Source organism: Caretta caretta, chromosome 7 (genome assembly GCF_965140235.1).
Source record: "Caretta caretta isolate rCarCar2 chromosome 7, rCarCar1.hap1, whole genome shotgun sequence".
In the NCBI taxonomy this organism is placed as follows: Eukaryota; Metazoa; Chordata; order Testudines; family Cheloniidae; genus Caretta; species Caretta caretta.
Window position 1 is genome coordinate 59,506,252 of NC_134212.1, and position 20,481 is coordinate 59,526,732.

At 45.2% G+C, this 20,481-nt stretch overlaps 1 protein-coding gene across 1 annotated transcript in view; it reads right to left on the bottom strand.

The window, feature by feature from the left end:
- Window positions 1-20,481, bottom strand: part of VSTM4 (V-set and transmembrane domain containing 4) — a 53,849-nt gene that overhangs the window by 29,175 nt on the left and 4,193 nt on the right. Inside the window, exons 2-4 of the mRNA XM_048858778.2 lie at window positions 18,932-19,330; window positions 6,192-6,260; window positions 3,218-3,325 (exon numbers count right to left, since the gene is read on the bottom strand). Coding sequence (XP_048714735.1) covers window positions 3,218-3,325; window positions 6,192-6,260; window positions 18,932-19,330 — 576 coding nt within the window. The remainder of the gene's footprint in view (window positions 1-3,217; window positions 3,326-6,191; window positions 6,261-18,931; window positions 19,331-20,481) is intronic.

Genomic DNA, 20,481 nt, shown 5'->3' on the forward strand with positions numbered 1-20,481 from the left:
GGTTGTGCCCTGCCCCACTCCCACCTCAGTTGAGCCAGCCCACCAGGGGGATTAATCTGGGCTGGGCATAGTGGTGGTGCAGACTAGATCCCCACCGAGCAAGGGACCAAGCTGTGATTCTCAGAGGCAGGCTGGTTCCGGCTCTGCTCTAGGGCTAGAGACAAAGCCAAAAGTGACTCCTCAATGTGGACTTAGGAGAATACATATTCATGGGGCGCTGGTCTGAGCAGACACTTGCCCTAACAGTATTGCCAATTATCAACATGTAGCATACTGAGAGCCTCTCCCAGGTAAGGTTCACCCATCCAATACAGAATCATAATGTTGGCACTTCTTGCTTGGTGATGGTCAAGATTTAAATAAAAGTTGAATTCAGCCTGCCATTCATTTAATTCTAGGGCAGCCTAGGAAAGACAGCTTTCACACACACAGAAGGAATTACACGGGCCAGGACCCACCCTACATTAGCGCTAGCTCAAGAGAGGGCTTTTCTCGAGGCTGCTCATTCAGTTACCCCAGTGTCCATAAACAGAATTGGGAGCAAAATCTTCCCAGATGTCTCTTGAAGATCGGCCAGAATAAATTAGTGTGTCTTATCCATGTGACTCATTGTACAAAACATTTAAGTTAGTGTTTTGTTGCTGTCTTGGCACAGAGATTCTTCTACACTCTGAAGTGGTAGGAAAAGTACTGTGTGTTTCTTTTGGTTGCTATTCCTATGAAATCAGATCGATTTGGGTACTGGTGGCACCTCAGTCTCTCTCCTGTTCTCTGCCTGTGGCACCCAGTGTAGTCTTCTGAGGATTAAAATGCTTTTGTCGGAGTAGGATCTTTGGGCTCAGCACAGGAGTAGCTGAGTGAAATGTAACGGCCTGTGGTATAGAGAGGTCCAACTAGTTGATCTCATGGTCCATTCAGGCCTCAAACTCTGTGAAACTATCAATCCGAAGCAAAGCAACTTGGTTAGGTGCTCCACCTGTAAAAGGCAGCCCCGGCTTGAAATGTGCTTATGGTCAGACAAGATTACCTGTATAAATTATCCCTCTTTTCCCCGACATGTCTGTTCTGTGTGTATCTTTGAGTCATGAGAGCCTTCCTTACTGACACAAACATATTAGTCCTCAAGAGCCAGCACAAGATAACAAGATGGATTCTCTTCTGTCTAATGCACCACAGAGAAAATCACTAGCTAAGTTCCCATTTTAGGGCCTCTCTGTCTCTTAATGGGGATGACGTGAGAGGCATTTCATAGCTGGGCTTTCAGATCTCCAGGTAGTTTGCAAGACTGGCAGCTGGAAAACTACTCTTTTCACTTACAGTAAATCTGACATAGATCCCACTGAGAGAGAATAAGTATAAAACAGAGTCTGGGTCCAGATCTCAACATAACCAGGATTTTGGGCAGGTTCAAGCTTCTCACTAAATGCCCAGTCATTTCACTTTTCAAGTAACAGCTGCACTTTAAACACGAACATAACACGTACAGCCACAAAGTCGCAGCTTAGAACAATGCCTTTAAGTAGAGCTGGTCAAAAAAATTTTGGCAAATAAACATTTTGTTCAGACTAGCTCTTTGATTTGCTGAAATTAAAAAAAAAAGTTTGGGGTTGAACCAAAAACAAACCTTTTTTCAACTTTTTTTTCCAAACTGCCAATGAACCAAAAAGCCATTATTTACCCAGCCCTATTTCTAAGCACAACTGATTTAAAAAAAATTATTTTGTGAGAATTTGTTAATTTAACTGGTTTTGGGTTTTTTTCAAATTTCAGTGAGATTAAATTTTTTTTTTCCAAAAATTGAAAACCCCAACCAGTTCTAGAGCCAGTTGATGAAAAATTGCTAGCACTTTTCAAGGTTTCTTTTCTACCACTACTTGTATTTTTGAAAAATATAGTCCTTCAAAAGTCAGAACATTTTGACTCTGCTAATGCAATTGCTCCCGGAAAGACTCAAAGTTTATTCCGCTTAGAAGGGCATTATTGCTGGGGTTCACCTTCTCATGCATTAGAGATTCACATGTACCAGAGGCAGGATACAGAACTCAATAGACCAAATGTGTCATCTGATATGGCAGATCCTCAGAGGTGCAGATCACCAACCTGCTCACTGAAGTCAGTGGGCCTTATCCAAGCACAGCTTAAAGTCAATAGCAACAGATGAAGGAACTCCTTAACAGCAAGTTTAGTGAATATTTTAACACCCCCTCCTAGAAGATATAATAAGTAGCATTATATCTGCAAGGAAATAGGCTAAATGACTGAAGTCCCTTCCACCTTTATATTTCTATGATTCAACACTCTCTGATCTATGAGAGGCCACAATTCTACTTCGGTATAGAATATTTTGTATAAGTTTTTGTTTTACGTGAATTACAAAAGTATTAGCTTATGTCTTGAAAGATCACTTCTTCCTCACACTTGCTGATACTAAACAGCCTTCAGGACAGAGTGATCCTTTGGTGGTGGCAGTAGTATTAACATTGGTGATGTCTCCTATTTCTAAGAGTATGGAGTAGAAGTCTGAGGTAATAACTGGGAAAACAAAAGGGGAGCTAGCCTCTGCCCACTGCCACCAAGTGAGTGGTGGGGCTAGATCCTGAGGGGAGAGACTGGTCTGCTTTCTCTGGACAAGCAGGCAGTACAGCCCTGTCTATACAATTTACAGACCTAGGGCAAGTCTGTTTCTCCCCCCCTTTCCCCTCCCCCCCCCCCCGACACACCCTCTGCACACATCTCTTCAAACAAAGGGTTTTTTTAACCTAGATGTTAACTAGCGCTGGTCACATTTTTAGTTAAAATGGAGTGGGGGGGAGGGGGACAGTTTAAGTCTCAATATTTTGCAAGAAGTCTGATTCAACAAAATTCAGGGGGGTTTTGATGGAAAAAATGAAAACATTCATTTTGTTCTGAAAACCAAAGTGAAGCAAATTTCAGTGCCAAGCAAAATTAAAATGGCTTTTCTTTTTGATATAATTTTTAAATCTAAATTATTCCCTGAAAAATGTCAGTACAAATTGTTCAAAATTTTGGCAGAAAATAAATTGGATTTTTTCCCCCACCTTTGAAGCTGGAGGACTGTATTTGTAACTTCAAGGAAAGCTGGTTATTTTTTTTTTTGTCTCCTCCCTCTGCATCATCTGCCGCCTTCTCATGTTTTTGTTCTCTTCTACAATCCAATCCCCTCGTGCCAATGGGCTGACGCTTGTCTGTCACTCACCTCTGGATTTTTTCTTGTTCAGCAGCGACTGGCAGAGAATGACAAGTGTAAAAAGGAGGACGCTGATGATGCCAATGGAGCACACAAACACTGCATATACATACAGGTCTGAAAGGCAAGCAGAGAATTACTCAGCCTGGCTCTTGATATGATTAACATTTAACACAGGAAAAAGGATCACCTCTGTGCAAGACAGAAATAAACAGGCCCTGCCTCATAGCATAGGGTAACATTTTCAGAGGTGTCTAAGTCACATAGGCACCTAAATTGAAAGTCTATAGGATTTAGGCACTTACCTGTCTCTCACAATCTTACCCCCAACCTTTAAACTGAGCAAGACAATTAGGCTGGGGGTCTCAAATGTACCCACCGTTGGCCTAAATCTGCTCCCATTGAAGTCAGTGAGAATTTGAGCATCACAGATTTTGGCCAACATGGAGCACTTTTGAAAACTCCTGCCTTCTAAAATAGGGCCTCATGCTTCTTCTTGTTCCTGCCTTTCATATAACAATGTACATAGCCCATTTTATTGAAGGACGCTTTACACACACTAATTGCCTTCAATGCCCCGGTGAGGTAGGCCAGTTTTACCTCTGTTTTGCAGAGGGGAAACTGAGTCAGAGTGTTCGAGTGACTTGTAGAAAGTGGCAGAGGTGGGAACAGAATCCTGACTGGTCGCCCTCTGCTCTACTCACCAGTCCATACTCCCTCTGCCCAGGACAGTTGTATGTTTTGTAAACTGTGTTTTAAAGAATGTAACAAAAGCTCCCAAGTGGAACCTTTGTACATTGTCAAATATAGCAGCAACTGAGCAGACACATACCCAGAATAGCTGTGAACATTTGCAACACCTGTCACTTAATCTGGACTGGCATGCATTGGAAAAAGGTTGATTGATCCCAGTACCACTATGGTTACTCACCAGTCTGCCTTAAGTACTCTACTTGGTATTTGCTTTATAATGGGCACTAGAAATAACCAGCCGGTGGATCATCTCACCATAGGTGTGGTATTATCAGGTACAAGTGCAGTCCAAGAACCCGACATGGGGGGTGTCGCTGCAATCAGTGTTCTTCTGGAGCAAGAGCAAAGTGCCAAAGACACACACTGTGGCAAAGTGATATATGAAGGCTGCAGGCCAGACTTCTAAAAATGTAGGGGTTGAGGTTCACATGCCCCCACATTTGCAGAACTAACTGTGTAATGGCATGCCAGGTCCTGAACAAACTGATTGCACTGAACAGGTTTTTGCTTAGGGCTAGAAAGGTTCTTTGCTTAGGGCTAGAAAGGTTGTCATGCAACAGACCAGGCATCATTTGCTTGGGTTGTTACTATAGTGTACCGTTGCATGTCCCGGAAGTGTTAAACTCACTCAGCCAGCCTCCACTGAAGTCACTGGAAGATGAGGAAGCTTGGAATGTCTTAAGAGGTGATCAGCACCAGGCTGGATTGAGTTCTGTTTGCATGGCAGTCTTGCCTACAGGCCAGATACAAATTAGTTCCCTAATGGTCTTAAAAAGAGAACCCAGTCATATGAGAACTTGGTGAAGTAGAGACCTTTCCCTCTCTGGTTTCCCACACTCTGTAACATAAGAATGGCCATAGTGGGTCACACCAAAAGTCCATCTAGCCCAGTATCCTGTCTTCCAACAGTGGCCAATGCCAGGTGCTCCAGAGGGAATGAACAGAACAGGTAATCATCAAGTGATCTCTCTCCTACCATCCATCTCCACCCTCTGACAAATAGAGGCTAGGGACACCATCCCTGCCTATGCTGGCTAATAGCCATGGATGGACCTAGCCTCCATGAACTTCTCGTTCTTTTTTGACCCTTGTTATAGTCTTGGCCTTCACAACATCCTCTGGCAAGGAGTTCCGCAGGTTGACTGTGCATTGTGTGAAAAAATACTTTCTTTTGTTTGTTTTTAAATCTGCTGACTATTCATTTCATTTAGTGACCCCTAGTTCTTGTGTTCTGAGAAGGGGTAAAGAACACTTTCTTATTCACTGTCTCTACACCAATCCTGATTTTTATAGACCTCTATCATATTCCCCCTTAGTTATCTCTTTTCCAAGCTGAAAAGTCCAGTCTTTTTAATCTCTCCTCATATGGCAGCCGTTCCATACCCCTAATAATTTTTGTTGCCCTTTTCTGAACTTTTTCCAATCCCAGTATATCTTTTTTGAGATGGGATGACTACATCCGTATGCAGTATTCAAGATGTGGGCATACCCTGGATTTATAGAGAGGCAATACCATATTTTCTGTCTTATTATCTATCCCTTTCTTTATGATTCCCATCATTCTGTTTGCTTTTTTGTTGACCGCTGCATGTTGAGTGGATGTTTTCAGAGAACTATCCACAATGACTCCAAGATCTTTCTTGAGTGGTAACAGCTAATTTAGTTTAGTTTACTTTGCATTTATCACCATTGAACTTCATCTGCCATTTTGTTGCCCAGTCACCCAATTTTGAGAGATCCTTTTGTAGCTCTTCTCAGTCTGCCTGGGACGTAATTATCTTGAGTAGTTTTGTATCCTCTGAAAATTTTGCTACCTCACTGTTTACCCCTTTTTCCAGATCATTTTTGAATATGTTGAATAGGACTGGGCCCAGTACAGACCCTGAGGGACACCACTATTTACCTCTCTCCATTCTGAAAACTGACAGTTTATTCCTGCCTTTTGTTTCCTATCTTTTAACCAGTTACCAATCCATGAGGACCTTCCCTCTTATGCCATGACAGCTTATTTTGCTTAAGAGCCTTTGGTGAAGGATCTTGTCAAAGGCTTTCAGAAAATCTAAGTAATTCACGATAAGCACTCTGGGAGCAGCCAGGCTTTGTACAGCCCTTAGCACAATGGGGCTCTGACCCCAAACAGGGCTCTTGGTTGCTACCACAATATAACTACAGCCAGCGTCTTAATGAGAAACTGCATGTAAACAAATGATACATTTAACGTTATCTTTACCTTCAAAAAATTTCCAGGCCTCATGGTTTTTCTCAAAAGTAGGATCTTCTGAAGCTTTCGATGAAATCACTGTGAAGGACAAATAAACACGGTATACTGACTATGCACGTGGGGTGAAATTCTCTCTCCATTGAAGTCAATGGGACCAGGACTTCACCCATACTGTCCAACAGAATGTTCATCTCTCATGATGAAACAACTGAATTTATAAAATGGCAAAATCTCTTTTGGCAAGACTTGATCCTTTTTGGCACCAAATATCTGCCACTCTCGTAGAAATGGCAGGGAGCTCTCCAGACTGAGTCCTGGGCTTACATGAGGAAGACACTCAATGATGCAACAGAATGAGCTGGCAGCCTGCAGCTCTGTCCCACCTTGGACTATGACAGGAGATAAATAGACTGATCCGTGATAGCAATATGTTTGACTGATCTGGTGCTGTGGCAGAGTGAACTGTCATGGGGGAGAGAAAAAAACCTGAGCAGTTGACTCCAGTTATCTAGTCCTCTTGAAGGCTGCTGCGAGTGGGAGGGGTCTGGGGACTATATAAACCAGACCCAGCTCATTCCAGAGGGGAGGAGAAGAGGTAACACCTAAGAAGACACTGGGATGTTGGAGGAAAACCAAGGGGCAAGCAAGCACCAGAAATGGACAGGAGAGGCAATTACCTTGTGAGCATGGGCACAGGCTGAGTAAAGTGAGGACTTGCCTGAGACATAAGAGAATTTATGGGGAAATAGGACAAAAGATTTCGGTGTAGATGATGATAAATTAAATACTGATATGCCCCTTTTATAACTACTTCTACCTTCTCTCTGCTTCCCTTTTTCTTCCTCCTTCATCCCCCTTTTTTCTGTGGGGATCAGGTCATGCTGGCCCTCCAGGCAATTGCACGGTAGGGTGACCAGATAGCAAGTGTGAAAAATCAGGGTGAGGGTTAATAGGTACCTATATAAGACAAAGCCCCAAATATTGGTACTATCCCTATAAAATTGGGACATCTGGTCACCATATTGCACAGTGACTGGTGACTTTCAAGTATGGCTCTCAGAGTGCATGACAAATACAATTTGATCAAGTTGTGCCCCAGCTCTGTGGGGCAGGTGGAGTATGGCAGAAAGCCCTGTCGCAGAGGCTGTATATAAATGTTTCCATTCTGATGCCTTGCTTTCGTCAGAACTCTCCAAAAGTTCTGTCTTAGGGGAGGTACTTTTCCAAACCTCATCTCTGTCCCAAAGTGAACTATTCTGGAAAAGTTTGTAGGCCAACAAGGAGAAGAGAAAAACATAATTAATTTCCCACTTACATCTCCAGCAACAAAAGTCTCTTTTAAAAAAAAAATAACAGGTCTCGTGCTAAAATGCCAGGAGTAAAATAGCCTCCCCGAGGAGACGTGCTTTGAAGAGTTCCTGAGAAAACTGACTTGGGTTGACCAAGTTAGGAGCCTTTTCAACATGATAGTGTATAATAATGTGACAATTGTTCTAGCCACATTCAAAGCTAAAGGAGTCACTGCAGGCTTAGCCTTGCTCCACAGCTAACTCCATAGTCCCTTGAACAGCTAGGACTCTCCCAAATATTTCAGGGACACGCCAGTCCTGGTGAATGGGACACTCCTACAAAAACATTGTGCCAGGATAGCTGCCACCTCAGCGCACACACACAGCCTGGGGTGGCTTTGCAGCATTCTGCCTCAGTTTCCCTCTCTCACAAGGCTCCCCACTAACCCACCCAGTCCATATCCTTTTAAAATAGAACTCTTCTGAGGGGATCCATCCTATTCAGTCTATACACACAATACCCCACAGCCCCAGCTGGCCATTGGTTCCAGAGTTCAAACAGTTTCCTGACCTTGCGTCAGGAGTCCCCAGCCCACCTTTCCAGTATTGGGTTATCGTTCACACTGTCCCTTTACTGCCTGCAGCTGCTTCCTCAGCCAGCTACAGCCTCCCAGGAGTCTGTCATGTCTGGCACTCTATGCTGGAGTGTTAGCAGCGCCTCAGGCCTCTCCTTTACAAGAAACCTGATTTGGTCACCTGACCTTCATTCTCCCCACCTGAGGAGGTGAGTTAAGCCTGTCGCAGGTGGACTGAGGCCCATCTCCCTTAATGAACCAGCCACCCTGTGACAAGCACCCATTCAGTCCATCACAATGAACTCTGGGCTGAGTGTTAGAAGCCCCCTATGGTTTATTTCAATTACAGGTTTCCGTTTTCTCCATGTGCAAACCCTTCCATACCGCTCCCAGCGGAGCCAGGCCAACCTCTCTGCTCTGCAGAAATGGTAACTGAAGCACAGCGAAACATTGTGACTTGCCAGGCAGCGTGTAGCAGAGCTGGGGAGAGGTCCTTATCAACCAGACCTCAGTGGCTCTGAAATACTGGTTCAGCTCTGTGTACTTAGTTACATTGGTCTAGAGCTTCTCAGATGGTGTAAATGGCCAGAGCATCAATGAGTTCAGTGGAGCTGCTCCAGCTGAGGAGCTGGCCTTCCCATCTGTACAATAGTACAGCTCACGCTTACACAAGTGAGTGCTACTACCAGGTCAATTTTAAAGATGGGAGAACTGTGACACAGGATGACTGAAGAACTTCAGACTTGCCTGAGGGGCAAGAAGCTGATTTGAAAATAATGAGAGAAGACACCTACAGCTCTTCACACAGGACTACATTCTCCATTGTACAGAGAAGTGAACCTCAGCCATGAGGGGCTAAGAGACATGTTCAAAGGCACAGAATACATCTGCCACACAGGCGGGACTAGAACCCCCAGGCTGTGACTGGCAGCACCTCACCATGCTCCCCAAACAGATGTGTAGTCATGCCACAACTCTGGCTAACCTCATGTGAGAGATTATCCCAGCTGAGCCTACTCACTGATTGCCAGTAAACAAAATCCAACAAAACTGCAATTTGGTAATAGAATATCATTTTCCAGCTAGGTGGCTCCCAGACCTAGCTCTCCAGAGAATGACTTTCTAATGGCTTGCCACTTAATGCTCTGTTCATCAGCCAACAGCCAAACTGCTTGAAGAAAGACTATATTTCAAAGAGTACTTTGGGAGTATGTCAGCATGACCCAGCGGGCAGGGAACTGGCATAGGGGTAAGAATCATAGAATATCAGGGTTGAAAGGGACCTCAGGAAGTCATCTAGTTCAACCCCCTGCTCAAAGCAGGACCAATCCCCAATCCCCCCCCGCCCACCCCCCCGAGTGACCCCTTCAAGGATTGAATTCATAACCCTGGGCTCAAACTACTGAGCAATCCCTCCCCCGAGACCATGGTTCTCGGGCTAGCTCTGCAATGTGACCTTGGGCAAGTTATGTCACCTCTCTTCGCCTATTTCTTCTTTCATGCTTTATTTTTCCTGTTTAGATTGTAGGCTCTTTGGAGCAAGGACTGTGTACAATGTCCATGCCTTGCCCAATGGGCCCTGATCTCAGCTCAGGCCTCTCGGTGCTACCATAGCAACTATCATTGTGGCAGATTTGGAGCTACCTGTAATAATTTATGAATATTGTATCTTGACTGGGTTATTGTGTTTATTGCATGCATATATTGAGTTAATTCACAAGCAAGTTTGGCAGAAAACACACCCAGAAGCACACTGATGCTGAAACTGATGCGGGTGCTGAGAGCCATTGAACCAAAGTATCAACCCTGTATATGATGGAAACTACTTCAAGCCAGGAGGTGTGGCAGCACCCCCAGCACCTATGCCAGAAGGAGCTGAGCCTGTGTGTATCCTGATACACACTTCAGGGACCAGTCAGAAGTCATTCACTTTGATGCTCTGGCTCCAACCCTCTGCAGAGCTCACCAAACTGTTTTTGTATTAGTAAGGGAGAGAGAGAGCCCAGGAAGAGAGCTCAAAGACTCTTTCTAGAAAAAATCCTTCAAGGCTGAGCTAAGGTGAACCTAGACCCCAGAGATTGGGGTGTGTGGAGTAAGGTAGGCTCACCTAGGACTCTATGTATATGAGCCATGTGTGGATCTTGTATTGTTTTCGTAACCTCTTCTCTCAGGTTCTGCTTTGTTCCTAGCGTTAAGATTAAACAATACTTTGATAAAACTGCTAGGAGGTGGAGATTCTCTCCAAGAAGACAGTATCATAGGAAGGCTCAAACCTGGCTTTCTTGTGAGGAAATTATGTCTTAACTGTGGCACTTTCAAGGAATGGCATCAAACCCACCTGTGTGCTAATGACTCAGGCCCAGTCTTCCCCTCTGCTACTGTGTTTAGAGGGGAAGCAGTATCCTGATGTGGATATTATGCTGTATAAGAAATGACTGGAGCGTATTTTAATGTCACTATCTAAACCAATGGTATACCCTGATTTGGAAAATAGTTTGCAACACTAAGTGGAATTGGATGGAGAGAGTCATATGGGTCATATGCTGAAGAGAGGCACAACCTACCCTGAGATATGGCGTTACTACAGTTATTTGCAATCTGTTAGCAACCATATACTGTCGACACATAAAGACACAGTCCTTGCCCCAATGAGTTGACAAGCCAGGGATGGAATATTCAAAAGTGCCTAAATCACTTGGGGTTTGGGCTCACTTAAAAATCCCCTTCCCCCAAAAGGATAAATAGTCAACTATCCTTGACTGTTCCTTAGCCTAAACAATTATTCGTAGGGTGGCTTCTTGCATGCACCACAGAAGTGTATCTTGAGGAGAGGCTGAAAAGGAGAGGACAGTGGCATCTCTCAGGTGGTCAGAGCTGGGGGTACGGGTGGGATGTGGCAGAGTACCACCAATACTTTGATTCCCTGTCATTGCTTTTAACGGTATTTGTAAATATGGAGAGCAGGATTTGACCTTCTGGCTAGATTCAAGATTTGCCCTTCTTCTTTCCTGGAAGAATTAAACTTATCTGAACCTCAGACTTCAGCTGTTAACAGCAACTTGACAGCTGTCACTTAGGACTTTTCAGAGGTTTGTATAGTGCAGGTATCATGAGTCTGTGAGGCTATTAGAGATACAGAGCAGCAGTCTGCAAGGGTGCCTGCCCATATTTTATAGTGTCCTTTGTTCTGCTGCCAATTACCTGGAACATGTTCTCATTCCCTATCCATGTGTTCCACATGAATCCATGTGTGCCTGTTTTGCAGGCATTCAGGAAATTCCATTGTTCAATATGTGAAATACACAGACGAACATCTCTTTAATGGCCAGGCTATATTTAAATGGCTTATGTGAACTGTGTGGAGAAATGTTGCATAAGCAGAAAGGGCCTGACAATCTGACCTGGTTGAATAAGGAACAAAAATGACCATGTATTTCACTTGCTGTTAGCCTTATAGTCCTGCAGATCTTGTTCTCCATTATTTGGATGCATTCCTCATAATACTTTGCAGATCCCTGAAGTTTTCCAGATTCATGCCAGAGATGCTATGGCCAATTTTAAGCCACGCTTCACTTGTAAATGACTGTATGAGCACGCAGCTCTGAACAGGGCTGGAAGGTTTGCGGGAGATCATTTAGCATGCACCCCAAATGTAACTAACCCTTCGCAATTCTATTTATTTGCCTTTTTTGCATCCCCACGCCCATTCCTTCCACCCCACCTACCCTACCAGTTTGTCCTCTTCTCCTATGGCCATGCTCATCCCCACTTCCACAAAGCCCCATACTCATGGAACGGGCATGTGACACATGACAATTTCCTGCCATGTCTTTAGGAGCTCTTACTGTATTGTGTTTAGGTATCATCATGAGTCAGGGACTGTCTATAATTCCAGGCGAGGAAGGTGACCTCAGCCCTCTAGGAACTAAGAACAGTGAGGGGTAATTAGACAAATTCTCCTAGGTTGTAGCACCTCAAGGTACCACCTCCTGGAGAAGCTCGCATACACCAGTTCAAATTGGATAAATCAGAGACCAGTAGATCAAGAAAAGTCTTTTGATTAAACCGCCCCAGTTTAAACTGACTCAGAATCTTCCTTCTGATCCAGCAAGCAGAGAGGCCTATCTGTCCAAGGGGAGCCCCAATCCTTAGGGAAGGGCTGGAAGGACTGGCACCTGCCGGCACCTGAGGCTGGGGTTGGGGTGTTGGATATAGGTTCTGTATTGTTTTCTCTGTCATGCTTTCACCTTAAGAATAAATGTGCTTGCTTAGAAAGAACTGTGTGGTAACAGTTATAACTGTGGGCACTTACATAGTTAACCATCTCCAGAGAGAAGCCAAGCAGGCCTACTTAAGCAGTCTGGCTTGCTAGGAATATCACTGTATAAGAAAGGGAACTATGCAGTCTGGAAAAACCCCGGTCAGAAGGGAGAGAGAGACATGGGTCTCTGACTAAAATAGGTGATGATGAGGGATTGGGAGCCTATTGTGGCCTTGCTGGACCATAAAGGGGGAACACAGGCGCAGTTTCCCTGAACTGTGATAGCACATACATCCCTGAACTGATCTGCTAAAGCACTTATCTCTCCTTCCCATCCCGCCTCACGACCCACCAGCAGAGATGCCCACAACGCATTACCCCAGCTGGGCTAGCTGAAATGGACAGGAAGAAGCAAGTAATAGAAAATACTTATTATGGGCTGGGATCAGCTCTGCATTCAGTCAGCCCCTGATGCTGCACCTGCTCTCCAGCTGCCCTCTGGGCAGGGGATGCCTTGGCAGAGGAGTGGGCTAAGACTCAGACCGCAGCTGCTAGGGGGTTTCCAGTAGCCCAGTGCCCTCAGCAATAGCCTGGTGGGGGCTGCTCGCTACAGATGACAACTGAGCCAGCATCTTCCCAACAGCCCCCAGAACAAAGGCCATGGTTTTACTGGCCCCATAGCTCCTCGCAACCTCTGGGCTGGGCTGTGACTAACCTGGCATCATTGGGAAGAACCAGGGATGGGCAGCGAGCTTGGAGCATTGGATACGTTGTCCAGGCTCTTTGCAAGGGAAGGGGCTAGAAAGTGATTCTGCTGAGCATGAGCTCCCAGTGCCATGCTGGGGCCAAAAAGGCTAATGTGATCCTGGGATGCATAAATAGGGGAATCTTGAGTAGAAGCAGAAAGGTTATTTTATCTCTGTATTTGGCACTGGTGTGACCACTGCTGGGATACTGGTGCTGATAACTTGGAGAGAGCTCAGAGAAGAGCCACAAGAATGATTAAAGGCTTAGAAAACCTACCTAATAGTGATAAATAGATAAACTCAAGAAGCTCAATTTTAACAAAGAAAAGGTTAAGGGGTGATTTGATTATAGTCTAGAAGTACCTACACAGCGAACAAATATTTGATAGTGAGCTTTTCCATCTAGCAGCAAAAGGTATGACACAATCCAATGGCTGGAAGTTGAAGCTAGACAAATTCAGGCTGGAAATGAGGTGTGAATTTTTGACAGTGAGGATAATTAAGCATAGGCACAACTTACCAAGAGTCGTGATGGATTCTCCATCACTGACCATTTTTAAATCAAAACTGGATATTTTTCTAAAAGATCTGCTGTAAGACTTTTTGGGGGAAGCTCTCTTGCCTGTGCTATACAGGAGGTCACACTAGATATTCATAAGTCTTTTCTGGCCTTGCAATCTATGAAATGGAAGCTGAGATTCTCCTTTACATCCCTTGTCCCTCAAGTATGTGGAAGAGTTGCCACCTTTCTCATTGCTGGCAACTGGATCCCCAGGCCCCACCCCCTGCTCCGCCTCTTCCCCCAAGGCCCCGCCCCATCACTTGTTCCTCTCTCTGCACTGCTCGCTGAATCACCTCCACCTCCCTCCTTCTCCCCCAGCTGGGTTCCCTCTGCTCCAGGACTGGGACAGGAGCTGCTGCAGCCTGACAAGGAGCTTGCCTGCAGGTAGGAGGTGGCCCCAGTTGAGCAGGGGCTGATGTGAAAGCCAGGCACCTGGCAACCCAAAATAGCCCCTGGACACAGAAGCCAAAAACCGTCCTGTCTGGGTAAAACCCAAACGGGTGGCAACCCTAGGGTGCGGGGGAGCTGGCCATGGGCTTTGCCAGGCTAAGTAGTCTGCTGAGAGAGCAGGACATCAGTAACGGAGCTTCCTGCACAGGATTTACAGAGGCCTCCAATCTCTGCGGGTGGCCCTTTTCACCAGCCCAGAGTTTAATTAACACACACGCAAGGAGCAAAACTCTTTGTTCAGTTTTTTAAAAAAATCCCTAGTAGACGCAGTTTGGCCAAGCAGCCATGGAGGCCTCTCTCCAGCTTGCTGCTGAGTGCTGGTTGCTTGGCAATGCGCCCCTCCCGGCACGGAATTCAGAGCAAGGCTTTTGCCAACACTCCCCTTCCTTTCCCAGACCCCTACACAGCAGTGAGCCCCGGCTCTCCCCCTTTCCCTGTATGGACGGCAACTCTCATTGAGCTTGTGCCCACTCTGACTTATTAAAGGGACTGTCAAGTGCAGGTAGCCGAGGCCCCCGCAATCTGTTTATTTTAATATACAAATTCTCCGGCTCTGCTGGAAACCTCGGGCTGGCGCATGAGAAGTGGAGAAGGAAACGAGCAGGGATTTTGGGGCAGCTCTCTGGGTGACACCGCGTTGTGGCTGGATTGGAGAGGAAGAGGCAGAGCCTGGGAGCTGGAGGAAGCACGGGGTTGGATGGGGCATGAGGGTAGCCAGAGCTGATGGTTTTGGGGCAGTTGATAGAGCAGGGTGGCTGGGCCGAGGGGGTGGCATGGGAGGGCCAGTGGGAACTGCGTGAATCTGAAGGGGAGCAGCAGGAAGTGGGGAATAGGACCTCATGCAGAAAGGAACAAGGGGAATGAGAGGTTGGAAGTCATTGTCCTTGAGGACTTCAGTGCTTGGGGATTGGAGATGTTGGGGCAGCTGATGCCAGGGGCCAAGGGGAAGTCAGGGCTAGTTCCCATATTCACCCAGCATTCCTACAAGATGTGCACAGCCCAGGAGCCCACCTCAATCCTGCCCAATGCCTTGATGTCCTGCACAGCTCCAGTGCCCCACGCCCTGCTTACACATCCCTATAGCCTTAATGACTAGACACAGCCCTAGCGCCCATGGCCCAGCACAGCCTTGGAGCCACCAGTTCTTCACATCTACTGCCCACAGCCTGCTTCCTAGTTGCCCACAGTTGGGAGGCTGAGGCAGCTGCCCACCTCTCCTCCTCACTTTCTTTTTAGCAGTGGCTGGCTCTTTCATGGGGGCTGGGAGGAGCAGTGGGAAGGGAGGAGGAGAGTTGGCATGTCATCACCGTGGCTGGCCAAAAGCCTAGTAGGAACCCTGACTGGTGCTGGGCTGGACATGTGACAGCTCAGCAGGGCTAAGGTTATGAGACATGCAGTCAAGTTGCATTGCACACAGTTGAGTCATAAAAAAGACTGTGACTGGCCACAGTCACCTGACATAGTCAGAGCTACAAAGACTAATACCCTGAGTGGGTAGATCACCATGTTCCAGAGATGCTCAGATCCAGCAATTTGCTTCAGCCCGGTGCAAAAAAAAGTGGGGGGTCACTTTTGAAACTTGGCCCCAGGATTAGGTTTGGAACATCTGGGGGTGCTAACTCTTATGACTTTGATTGCAATTCTTGCAATATTTGGTGGCTTTTTCCCTCAAAACCCCAGCTCCTTGGGGCTTGTGATTGTAGGATAATCTCAGCTTTCTTTTTTGCTGTGAGAATTTCTAGCCCTCCAGAGAAAAGATGGAAAATGTGACTCAAAAACCAGCAGGCACATAAAGAACCTAAAATGCATTTTTTTTTTAAATTGTGATTGTTTTAAAATCTCATGATTTCTGGGTCCAGATTCATGATTTATGTTGAATTCCTCTTACAGATTTTGAATCTTAAGATTCCACTTGCTCTGTAGTGGGTGAGTGTCCTTTTTTTGTGCATGAACGTCATGTTTCCCAATAAAATTCCCCCTTCAGGACAGGTGGATTTTTAAGGTCATTTTTACCAATCATTTTGTAATGGCTACCATTAGGGGTTGTCACAGGGATTTGAACTCCAGACCCTAAAATCAAGATCCTCAATCACTCAACTAAAGGACTGACTCCAGTCAGTAGCTGTTGTATGACTTCTGTCCTCTGCTCCAGTCACTGGAGGGGGCTATGTAGCACAGCCCAAACAGTGGATTACAATCAGTTTTCCTGGCTGTGAAAACTCAGTTATTTTCACAAGTCACCATTTAACACCTTTGCTGCCCTCCTTTGGCTTCTCACACATTCACTGTGAGCTTTTTATTTTAATACGAGGGTCGGTGGGCACGACCCAATGCTCACTGACATTGGTGGGAGTCTGTCCATGGACTTCACAGGGTGTTGGATCAGGCCCATGTCAGGTTCTATAGGAAATCCAATTGCAGCTGGAAGGTCAGAACTCCACTGTTGATATGCTGATGTGTGGAGCCCTGCTTTGAGGACAAACACACCACTTGGATAAACGAAGACAAACACCCTTGGCCAAAACTCAAACTAAACACGAGCTTTCTCTGTGGTCTGGGGAAGTGTGACAATCCTCTCCTCCCTTCTCTTCCCAGCGCCCTGGTACCTTACCTATTTGCATTCTCTGTGCTTCCTTTCACATTTTGACCAGGACCTGAAGCAGACATGCCAAAATAGTAGAGATATTTTGACACCATTGAAAGGGAAATGCAAATCTAGCATTGAACTGCTCCAAAAACTGGGGGAATTAAGATCTGGGGTAGTTAGCTAGGGGCCAGAGGAAAAGAACAGATCCAGATTTGGATCTGTACATTTCCCCCAAATAAGTGAGGGTTGCTTGGATCTGAGATTTCAGATCAGGTCACTCTTCTCACATTATGGCTGGCTGGCTGCATACAGGAAGCATACAAAATCTTGCAGAAATCTTGCCAAATTTTGCAGACCCAAGAGGATCAGATGTTTTAGATTATGACTTTTGAAAAAATTCACATTCATACAATTTGGTACTGAGCCAAACTGAACTTCAACTCTAGATCTTTGGAAAAGCTTCCACAGCTACTAATAACTTCAGCTAATTACCTTACTTTAATCCTCTGATTTTAATCAAGGCACATATAAACATTAGTGGGTAAAATGCAGCTGCTATTTATTTCTGATCATATATTTTTCATATTCTGTCTTTTATCTGTGAGATAGCAAAGCAAAAACTTGTGATGTCTATGAGCTATCAATAGAGATCGTCTGTTGCACTGTTTGTCTCCCTCTGTGTGTTAGTACAAAGATGCTATAGGAAGCTTAATTAGAACTATGAAGCTAGCACCATGGGAAACATGGTTTAGGTTTCTCTGGCACAAGATATTAACGAAATGAGACCTTTGGGCCTGATTCTGATCTCCCAGCAGTTGTAAATCAGGAGGAACTCTGCTGAAGTCAGTGGAGCTCCATCAGTCTAAAACTAGTATAAGTAAGAGGAGAATCAAGTGCATGCCCTCCCTCACCCCAGAAACACATACTAGTTAATTAGGAATACATTTTCCTAAATATTTACTGCTGCTTCTTAATTTAAAAAAACCCACCCAACAAATCAAGTGCCAACAGGGCTGGAGGAAATTTCATGAGGTGAACCCCAGAGTTTTCATCCGACAGGTTTTTCTGTGCTGGGTTGGTGATTCCCCCGTAGGTCGTGCAGACATTCACACCCTCCAGTTCCAGTAACTTAGGGCCTGATTCCCACTGACTTCAGTAGTCTTTGGATCAGGCCCCAATGAACTTAGTCAACACTTCCTTTTACCACACACCCACATCTATGAGGAGACCATCTATCAGATGCAGAGGAGCGTTTCCCAGCCAGTATTGACACTGCAATGTTGAGCATAGCTGCCTTCTGACATGAGCCCAATCTATGAAATCCAGATCCAGAACACAACCCTCTCTCAAAGTCTGCGTATGTTTGTACCAGGGGCTTTGATATGGCCCACTATTAAGAGGGGGCAGCTGTAAGTGTGGGATCTGGATTTGGAAGGCCCACCTCAGATCATATTTACGCTGGATTTCAACCCAACCTTTCTATGCAATTCTGGAACATTCCAATCAGTGCTTTTCCACTTTCAGGCCAAGACTAGAGCTGAACATCCAGAAACTGCATTAGAGAGACTGCTCCTGAGCTACTTCCAGCTGGGACTAGAAATGAAAGCAATCTCATAAGGAACATCTATTCTCTGGAGGTTTCTACAGGCAGAATGGAGAACTGGGACACAGGAAAGCCAGATTCTATTCCCAGCGCAGACACTGACTCATTGTATGACCTTTACTCTTTCTGTGCCTCAGTTTCCCCAGGTTTAAAATGGGGATAATATTGTTCAGTCCCTTTTTCAAGTTCTCTGAGACCTATGCTTGAATGAGTGCAAAGTATTGTTAACTATCATCATTTTGGCTGAACAGCTACGGTAATGACCTAGAAATCTACGGCGGTGGATTTCCTGCCTTTAATTTTTCAGTTGTGAGGTAATTATTATTTATGAAGCTAAGTATTTATTTCTAAATGATTTTGGGGGAAAAAACCCTAAATTCAAGCATCTTCTGGACAGGGCCGGCTCTAGGCACCAGCAAAACAAGCAGGTGCTTGGAGCTGCACATTTCTAGGGACGGCACTCCGGATTTGGGGAAGGGGTTGGGAAAGGCCGGAGCTGGTGCGGGGGCACACAAAAAAGCGGGGGCGGCCAAAAAATTTTTTGCTTGGGGCGGCAAAAATCCTAGAGCTGGCCCTGCTTCTGGATTAATTTGACATGGGGAGAAAACCAACAATTAACGATAATGAGCAAGAAAAAGGTTAGGATCAGACTCAGTAGCATCAGATGCATCCTCACCTTTAACTTCAGTAGCTGCTGTGCCATTTGACCATGCAGTCCACTTATTCCTGTGCTTGCCAATTTCCTGGACTTTGCATATATAATGGCCTTGATCCGTTGGCTGGAGATTCAGAATTAGGAATTTGTACGTTGCTCCGTGTCTCTCTTTGAGAAGGCGAAGTCTTTGCTTGTGGAAGCGGTGGGTGTAATTTCCATAGTACTGGACAATCCCAAATTTAGTCATTTTGATCATCAGATACTCCTGTGTGGGTGAGAGGGCAAAAACCCATCGGACAGCAAGTAAGTTGTCTGTCCGTCTCTTCTGTGAAACGTGACAATAAAGAGTAGCATTGTCTCCCTCGGCGTATTGCACTGTCGGTCCTGGAGAGACTGTCACATTCAGAGCCTCGCAAATATCTGCAAAGGAGAGAATGGATCATGAGACTCTTCCATGCATGGCAGCACAAAAGCACCTGAATCAGCGAACAGTTAGATTGGCAGGTGACTCTGAGGCAGATAAATTGAGGTCTGTGCAGGTGAGTTTATAAAGACTTTCTGATGAGCTTTTAAACCCTGAAATCTTGGGTGCTCTCCATGGATATTAAAGATCCCATGACATTTATTTCAAGGCATTTGCCCTAGTGTTCTTGCCTAAACTTTCCCCATGTAGGAATTGCCAGACTGGGATCAGACTAGTGCTATGTCTAATTTGCTATTGTGCCTCCAGCAGTGGCCAGTACCAACTGCATCAGAGATAGGTGGAAGAAATCCCGTAATAGATAGTTATGGCATATCTACACATACAGGCAATTGCTTCCTGACCTTGTCAGACAGATAGTGCTTGACTTATACCTTGGAGCACGAAAGATTATATTCCTATTTCTTCCTTTCTAATAGAACTATAGATGTTCTCATTATCTATTATCTACTTTTGAAGTCTACAAAACTCTTGACCTCAACCTTGTCTTGTGGCAATGAGTTCCACAGATTGTCTCCAATGTGTTATCGAATAGTGTGCTGCCCTCTACCCTAGTTGTAGCTGTATTTCAGCAGCAGACAAATGGTCCTTGCAGTCCCCTTTGCAAAGTACTTTGGGGTCCTTCAGGATGAAATGCACTTTGAAAATGTGAAGTATTATTCTGGCCTCTCTGCCTCATTTGTACAAACAATAATGGCATATACGCAACCAAGGGCAGAATGGCTCTCTCCCTTCTAGTTACTTTTTCAGCACATCAGCAAGGAACAGGATAACCAAGAGAGGATGAGCGTTTGGTAGAGGATTTTGTTTGACATCAACTCCTGAAACACAAACATATACTTATCTTCAAAATAAGCAAGTCAAGTATTTCCATCTACTGTTGCAGGAGTATTGGAAGTAGAGGTGCTAGTTCTAAGCTGTGAAACTGAGTGTTGTGCTGTGGTTATATATTTTATTTTAGTAGGCTATGACTTCAAATAAAGCATTACATATCACAGATACTTAAATGTAGACCCTTTATTCAAAAAGTAGGGTGGCTTAGTGAATCAAGCACTGAATTAGGACTCAGGTGATGTGCATTCTGTTGGTG